This window comes from Cynoglossus semilaevis, chromosome 8, assembly GCF_000523025.1.
Source record: "Cynoglossus semilaevis isolate Cse_v1.0 chromosome 8, Cse_v1.0, whole genome shotgun sequence".
Taxonomy (NCBI): Eukaryota; Metazoa; Chordata; class Actinopteri; order Pleuronectiformes; family Cynoglossidae; genus Cynoglossus; species Cynoglossus semilaevis.
In genome coordinates, this window is record NC_024314.1 from 14160531 (window position 1) to 14169417 (window position 8887).

The 8887-nt window shown below is 40.4% G+C and overlaps 1 protein-coding gene across 2 annotated transcripts in view; it reads left to right on the forward strand.

Moving 5' to 3' along the window:
• The first annotated feature begins 932 nt into the window (after positions 1–932).
• Positions 933–8887, forward strand: part of abcc3 (ATP-binding cassette, sub-family C (CFTR/MRP), member 3) — a 21686-nt gene continuing 13731 nt past the window's right edge. Inside the window, exons 1-4 of one of the 2 annotated variants that reach the window (XM_017034544.2) lie at positions 933–1219; positions 7731–7907; positions 8142–8267; positions 8686–8823. In XM_017034544.2, coding sequence (XP_016890033.1) covers positions 1184–1219; positions 7731–7907; positions 8142–8267; positions 8686–8823 — 477 coding nt within the window. In that variant the 5' untranslated portion in view covers positions 933–1183. The remainder of the gene's footprint in view (positions 1220–7730; positions 7908–8141; positions 8268–8685; positions 8824–8887) is intronic. The other variant, XM_017034545.2, reaches the window with a different exon arrangement.

The following is an 8887-nucleotide window of genomic DNA, read 5'->3' on the forward strand; positions in this document are numbered from 1 at the left end:
ATACAGGTTTGTCAGGATTGAATTTGGACCAAAATAGGTAATTTGGCCTGTCATTAGCCCGACGTCTTTTGCTGTTTGTGGCAGTGGCTTTTCTGGTTCAGCTTGTTGTCGAGAGAAGACGGTAAACATCACATGGTCTGAGGAAAACCTCTGGCTTACTATCAGGCACACTGTCAAACTTCCCTTTATAATGCAACGTTTGAGGGTGGAGGCTCAGCATAGGACTTATTTCTGTGTGAATATGTTTGTGTATTTTGTTTCCTCTTTCTTTATTGAGCCCAGGAAAGTTGCACAATGGATTTGTGAGTCACTCATTCATCTTATGAGACAGGTTTACATTGGAATCTGTCCAAGAGCCAACCAGCTGCCACCCCTCACACACACTGGTCCAACATTTGATCTGAACATAAATTACTCTCCACAACCCTGAGAGTAGGTTGTATGAAGTACTGGTCCACAGGGCTGGTCACTGGTGCACCCAATAAACAGTGTGGGTGGAGGCAGGAATGGGTTTTAGCACATATTAAACATTAACGCCTAGTCAAATACCTCTCTGCCTAATTTATGGTTTGCCTGAGAAAATGTTTACACTCTTCAATGACTGGAAAGTAAAGTTTGTGTTGCTTTCTAAACCGTTTACTCCTCAACTGCAACGTCCAAAAGAGAGGTCAAATGTAAAGTAACTTTAATTTTTTAAATTCTATTTAAAATCAATTTTAACAAAATAATAATTCCATTAATGCCCATTATTGATGTTTGGTTGCAGGAATAAAACAACAGAACAAGCTCTAGGTTTCATTCTATTACTTAATGATTAAGAAATATTCATATTTTTCTGAAGATTCATCAGCAGAACAAACGTTGCCCGGTCATGCCGGAGCCGGTGGGCGGGGACAAACTACCACAAGCCCCGCCTCTCCAATCACTCCTCCCTGACAGGAGTAATTCGTCTACGAGCCTCTAAACATTTCTCCTTTCTTGTCTCCGAGCTGAGCCTAAGACGTGCATTGTTTCCGACACCAGGGCTCCTGAGCTGCCCCGTAACTACCGGTGTGGCATGAGACAGGAGACGGGAACAATTTGTATATATTTTTAACCTTTTACTCGGAGGAAGAAGCGGAAGTTGGTGGGAAGGAAAGCGCTCGAGCTCCGCCTCTCCAGAGGGTGAGGAGCCCCAGTAAGGATGGAGCAACTCTGCGGACCAAAGCTCCCCTTCTGGGTGAGTAAACGTCTCTCCCGTCGCTCGGGTTTCGAACTCGGATGCCGTAAAGTGTCACAAGATACGCTAGCTCCATAGTGTTTACTTGTAGTCTGACTTTTACCTTTATTTCCTTCCTGTTCGAAAGTACAAACGCTGAGCGTTAAAATACAATCCTCTTAAAAGTATTAACTACCGTAATGAGCTTCCATTTTCATTCTCGTTAACACTGTCTGCTCTGGAAGACGTGGATAATTGACTTAGCAACCTTAGCATTTATCTGAATCTTACTGTTAACTGCGTTTTCTGGCGAGATAAGGTCCGTGAAGTTATCACAGTTGCTGAGGCGGAGAGCTGTCAGGGTTATCATAGTTTCAACAGCGCTGCCATAACAACAAACCACAGAGGGTTTGAAATATAAAGTCGTCTTATCAAAAGATTTTACGGAAAAACTCAACAAAAACATTCCGGATTAAAACGGTGGGTCATGACCCTCAAATGGATACAGCGCCGCTACGAGGACTGTATGAACCAAACCGCTGTGTTCATCCATACAAAAAAAGCTCCAGAAAGTTCTTTACTGGTTGTGGATCAAAGCCATCTCAGGTCACAATTAGCTTTAGCTCAAAGATATTGAATTTAAACATATTTGATATTAAATCATAATATGATAGTATGACTGTGACCTCAGCTGCCTTCAGGGTCAGGTCTGGGTGTGCTCCTGTAGTTCTCCAGGTATACATGGAGCTAAACTGGTAAAAGAGGAGCAAGAGAAAACACACAAACTAGGAAAAAAAGATTGTTGTTGCAGTAAAGCTATTGGGGTTAAAATAAAAAACATGCTCATTGCAGCATGGGCCTATAGGAGTACGACTAAGAGTACTTCACATATATATGTGTGAGACCTAAACTAAAAGCTATGTTAAAAAGAAGATTCCCAGCCACATTGATAGTTCTGTCCATTTGATCTGTCACCACATGTTTCATTTCCTCTTCAATATTTAATTCACCTCTTTATCTAATTTGTAAAATTTACTATATATATTTATATTGTGCATATTGTTGAATATTATTATATATCAATAAATAATATAATAAAAGTTATAGTGCTGTGTAATTAATTGTAAGATAATATGATGTATTTAAATAATATAATTATTAGCAATGTTCAATAAAATATTGATTTTTTTAATTAGAATTCCAAATCAAGACTTTACAAACGCTGACTGAAATGAATTGGAATTTTGCTCATCAAAAACAAATCTAAAATAAAACAGTTTTGACCAGATTGAGCTAAGACTAAGAAAAAAAAAGTAGTCTAAATATTAACACTGAGAATAATTAGGACAAAATTAGTTGTGAAAATCATGACAGCTTCAATCCCACTCTGGGTTTACCCGGTTTTCCGGGTAAAACAGAAGTATCTTTCTGTTTCCGACCACTTCAACCACAGTGCAGTCAGCTGTAAAGACCCAGGTTTCAACTGTGTGCTGACGGTGTGTGTGCCGTCTGATGCTTTTTAGTTTTTAGCAGAGATTTCTTTATTCTGCTGCACTGGTGTCAGCCCTGTATTCTTCGCTTCATGTGTTAGCCTCCTTTACCCTCACTGAAGACTTTTTTCTTCATGTATTTTTCATCTTCAGATTCTCTAGGTGGTTCAGTCTGATGCTAGTTGGAAAGATTTCCCTGCGTGACCCAGAGTGAGACTGTGTTACATCATTTGACCTGACAGTCCCGTGAGAGCACGGTGGCTGCAGTGTATTTCACTCAGTTGGACACAGCACTGTGTCTTTGGCAGTTGCTGCAGCTAAAAAGAACCAACATCATGAAAGAACCCAAGTGGGCTGTGATCCTGTGTTCTGATCTTCGTATCTTTATGTCCAGTGGTTATTTCTCTGAATGATGATTTGATTTATTGAATCTCATAATTTTAGAAACATGATAACTTTCCTCTTGGCTAGCTTTTGGATATTGTGCCATATTTTTAAGTGTCTTCTTGGCTCTGGTATTCACTTTGACTATTTAGCAGAAGTGTTTGTTTTGAATAATTAACAACAATTTAGGGTTTTCTTTTCTCTGATATGCTTTTTATTTTCTGGTCCATCAGTTCTTTTCTCTTTTGGCTGATTTAATTAGAAAAAAATGTATAAATAAAACATCTTGTAGCCTGAGCCTCTACTAATTTCCCACTATAGTCCTAAATGGTGAAGTGTAAATTTAAGACTTTTTTTTTCTAAATTGAACTAAAACAAACTTAGTTGTTCTATGATAGAGATGTTCTGTCTGCTGTCAAAGCCAGAACTTCAGGTTAGAACAAGGCCAAAACAGATTTCTTAGGTGGAGACGTCTGTGAACTCCACACTCCTGTTGATTGTCTCCAGTATCTCACACATCTGCCATTTTGGAACAGGTAGTCCAGGCTGCAGCCAGCAGCACATGGTCAACAGCTGAGTGAAGATGTCCATCATCAGCTCTCATCCTGTTTCATTTAATGACTCATCCCAGGTTTCAGTTCTACTGTTATAACCAACGTTAGCGCTGGTGTCTGTACCAGGACTGTTGTCACTAGTGTTAGCTCTGGAGTCAGTACCAGTAAGACTGCCAGTCCTAACTCAAACAAAAAGATATATGTTTGGATTTTTTGAAAGCAATAAACAAGTAAAAATCTGACAAAGTTACTCAATTTGACCCCATGTCAAACCGTTTAGCTACAGTTTAGTGGTCAGGACAGAAAACCACAGTTGGACAGTTTGTTCATCTGAATCAGTTTTTTTAAGCCAAAATGAAATAGAAAGTTGAAGTTTGAAAAGAGGAATCTACATTTCTGAGGACTCAGCATGTTTGCTGGGAAACTTTGTTGTCAATCACAACTTGTGCAATGGAAACATACAATGTAAATTTGAAAAACAGAATTGTCTTAATGCAATATCTTTAATGTATATTGCTACATTGCACTAGCAATGCTGCCCTCTGCCTGTTATTCTCATTTTTCATTTTTGCAAGCTATTGCAAAATTTCTGGCTACAAATGTTTACAAGTGGAGAACAGAGCTAGTGGATGGCAGTAATGCAGTAACTAAAAATGCTGTGTAGAACTGTGTTGATGTGTTGATCAGCTGAGTAGACCAAATGTTAACTCAGACGACTTGTGTTCTTACGTTCTATTAATTTAAGGATTGAAAAAAACCTGGGCCTTTTGGTCACATTAGCTTCCACTCGGACATGGAATTCATTAGGAATGTGACTAATCTGTTTCCCGTGCTCTTCATCGATGGGATCGTCACACCATCATGACTACAATAACGAAGCGTGATTTAGAGAATCGTGTGGATTTTGAAGCGAGCCCCTAGTAAAATGTTAGATTAATTACATTAACAGGAAATAAAGGAGACCGGCGCACACTCTGGGGTTTGTATATCTCAGACCTGCAACTGAAGAATTATACACAAGTGAGGAAGGTTGCGAGGAATATGACTCAGTCTGCACGTTTCTAATGAACAGCAGCATCAGATTGGTGTATTCAAATGAATCAGCATGGCTTTACATAACTGATGTGCAGACAAGGTAAAAATCGTTCACATCATCGTCACTGTTGGAAAAAGAAACCAGTTTCAGTTTTTCTCAGTGCAGTTTTATGGTCGGCACTTTTTCGGTCAACATGATCAGTTCAAGAAAATAACTTTAAACAACTACTTCAATACGTGGGCTATAAAAAACCACTCTGTTGAACCACATTTGTGTTACTGCGACATTCCTCCGGTTGGCTTACGCTGATACTTTGTCCTTGCCTGCTGCTGCAGGTAAAGTAAGGTTTGGTTCCAGACCAGACTATTGTTTAGCTTTTTCCAGGCTACAAATAATTTGTTACAAATGATGGAAATGATGGTTGATCTGACTGGGGTGAAGATGAGTCGGTGATGAAGAAGACTGTGCAGACTGTAATGTGATTTTGGACCACACCCTAAAAGTAGACATACAGCGACCCACTCCATTTCAGCTGCTGTGCTTGTTGTACGACACCTCACATTCCTTCGATGAAGAATCCCTTCAAATAATTGACTTTCCAGTGTTTGTGTTCTGCACTGAACTCGTTAATGTTTCAGAGGTAGACTCAACAATACTTGTCAGATATAAAAAGGTCACCTGTCATTGGTGCCCTTGTGAACGTGCCATTTTTCTTTCCTCCATCAAAAAGGTCACCTGTCATTGGTGCCCTTCTGAACGTGCCACTCTGTAGCCAGCTTCTTACAGCCGTCTTCTTCTACATTTCCCCACAGCTGAGGTTTGGACAGCAGCTGGCGCTGGTATGGTACAGACAGCTGGGCTGTGTTCCCCAACATATGAGACCAGTGGGACATGGTGTTCTATGTTGGACCAAATGTTGTCATTCTTTTATTCCGATGGTAGTCTGTGACCTTTACACGAGGTGATCTTTGAACTCCAGTAGGATGGAGGATGCTGCCTCACATTTTTCATCCACCAATCAAAAGTTATCTGATGTAGAGCACAGTGCATTTTGGGTAGGAAACCAGAGGATTCTCTTTTGGGAACCATTGTGAGATTCTTGTATCACCTGATGTAAGTGACGGAACACCCCCTCAGCACCCACCCCTGCTGCTGGAAGGCTGTTATCACAAAGGAACCTCACCCTTTTTTCTTCTCACCTTTTGTTGGACATTCTGGTTTCGGGTGTCAAGTGTAGATATCAAGGTTTTTAGTCTTTTTTTTTTTTAAAGCTCACTACACTAAGGTAAACTTCAGGTTCCAGACTGAACTGTAAAGATTTAAAATATCATTTATAATCCACACTAAAGCTTCCATTATTTGTAATAAGCACTTGTAATAAGAGAATATTTTTGTCCTCTTAAGACCAACTTTAAACAACAGTAATATATATAAATAAACAATTGGTAGTTATCGTTTTAGTTTAAGGAATTTTTTTAGGTGTTTGAGAAAGAAATATTTCCCCTTATTAACATTTGACTGACATGTAAGGACACTATGTTTTACATGAGCTTAAAGTTCACTATCTGTTAGCATTCTGGAAAAGAGATTTTAAATAATTCAACCAAGGAAATGTATGTAATTTATTGAACTATAAATGAAATATAACAATTGGCTGCTTGGGCAAAAACATTTGGAAATAATGAGATAAAACTTGAAAACTCAAAACATTATTTTAAAACCCAGTGAGTTTTGTGTATTTAGCTGCTGGGGAACAATAAATGGGTCATGTGAGCAGGCGAAAGTAAACAGTTCTGACAGCGAGGCTCGGCGTCCTTACCGCCGTTTTTGTTCTGGATAAACACACGCCTGAAAGTTTGACCTCTGACGGCACAAAGATAAACACAGCTGCTTGACTCCGCTTCCTCTCCGTACAGTGACACACCCAGCTGCTGAAGCACGTGCATGGAGCCGCCACGGTGCACATTAAAGTGTATTGGTATGAGAATTAGTACTGGGAGGTTCAACTCGTCTTTGTAGAGTTTCCACTTCTCATTGGTCGTAGTGACAGTATGGGTTTAATAAACAGCTAAAATCTTTCTTTCACTAAACAAGCCCCTCTCCCCAAAAAACATTTATTCATTATTGCTTCAGTAAATGTTGCCGAAAAAAGGGAATATACAGACAGAGGGCAGTGTTTCCACGGATGGACACACCACTACAATAACTACAGGGCTTCTTCTGTTTTTCATTAGTCATTTTTTTGTTTTTAACAACAGAAAATCCTATTCTCAGACGACCTCAAACCACATCTATTACTTTAAGAAATCTAGTTTAAGAAATCTGGTCAAGCTGCTTGTGGCTGTAACCTTTGACCCCTTCTTAACAAAGTTTTCTTCTGTCAAACCTGACAGTTTATTCCTTATTTGCTCACTGTTGTTGGTTTTAAAGTCTACTTCCCATCGCCTTCCTGTTTGACTTCAGCCACAGACAAGGACTGTTTATAGATCGCAGCCCACAGAGAAACATCTGCTGCCACTGAGCTGTAAAGTGTGTTTGCCTCTGTTTGTGTGTGTATGGGGGGAGGTTAGGGGGGGTGCACTGACACGTCTCCACTCTTCAGACTCTTAATGTAATACTTGTGTATCATCAGTGAGAGCTCCGGTTTGCAACGTTTGAGCTGATAAGAAGGATTTTGTTTCAGACCACTTCCTGTTCAGATTAATCTCTTGTTGAATGTGCCTTTGACAAACACCTTTTTTTTTTGCTAAATTATTCAAATATATGCACTGAAATATTTTACTTAATTTCCTTCTTTTTCCTCTTCTGTGCCCCATCTTTAAATTAACATTTGAATTATTTTATCTATTTTAGCTAACACTTAGCTCAACTGTTTTTATTAGTTAATCATTAGTTGATTGTGTTAAATGATTACTTTTTTAAACAACTTTTTTCCATTTCTCTGTACCTTGTTTGGGGGGGTTTTGTCCCATGTTTCTAACTTGTGATCTGAGTTCTAAGTTCCTGCTCATTTGTGACGGTGGTGTGAACTGAATGTCCCGCCTCTGTCTGATGTCTGTGGTGTACAGGTAGCCAATGATACGCTCCACACAGATCGACCCGACCTCACTGAGTGTTTCCAGCTGTCTGTCCTGACATGGCTGCCCTGCATCTACCTTTGGGTGGCGTCACCTCTCTACCTCTTCTATCTCAAGAAGAACAACAAAGGCTACATCATGATGTCCATCATGAACCGCTTCAAAACGGTGAGAACATTGGAGAACTTTAACTCCTCTGGAGACACATATTTGTAGCCTTGTCTGGACGACCAGCTGACGTCATAAAGCTCAAATAAAAGGCCGTGGATTCCATGCCAGGAGATAGAACTGCTTAATTTTCAGATTTTTTGGCACGTCAGTGAGTCAGGTGAGCCAAGAGTCAGAGAATATTAATAGTGTTTTTCTAAAGGTGTCATGTTTGGTTTTGTTTCCCTCTCCCAGGTCTTTGGTTTCCTGTTGTGGATCATCTGTTGGACAGATCTCTTCTACACATTCCATGAAATCCATCAGGGTGAGAGCCAGCCTCCCATCTACTTCATCAGCCCGCTGGTCCTGGGCATGACCATGGTGAGGATACCAGAAGTCATGGGACTGACGTACAGCAGTCACCTCCTGAGGAGAGGGTCTTCACATTTGCAGCTTACGTTTTCTTCTAACCCTAAACCTAGTATAATAGGTAGCTTCCATTTTTTTCTGATTCTGCTTAATTGTTTAGCAAAGGTTTAAATAAATACTTCATTAAATAAATGTTTAATTGTTGCAGCTCTGTGAGGAACACAGGGATCTAAGACAGGGCTGTGTTCTGTGTTCTGTGTCCTGAGGGAGAACCTTCCTGAAGGTTATGTCGGGACATGAAGAGCCAGAGAACCCTGAGCAGCAGCCAGCAGTGCTAGAACTGATGCAGGCAGACTGACCTCATGTGCTCTGTGTCTGGACTAATCTGACTCTGAATCTGCCCCCACCCCTTGCCCTCCTCACTTATCAGCTCCTGGCCACCTTCCTGATCCAGTTTGAGCGACTGCGTGGAGTCCAGTCCTCAGGAGTCCTCTTCATCTTCTGGTTCCTGTCAGTGCTGTGTGCCATCGTGCCTTTCCGCTCTAAGATCCTGCAGGCCTCCAGCCAGGTGAGCTTGGTAGCTTTAGTTCCAGGAACCGTTCTTAAAGGAACTCCATAAGTTAGTAAGAACA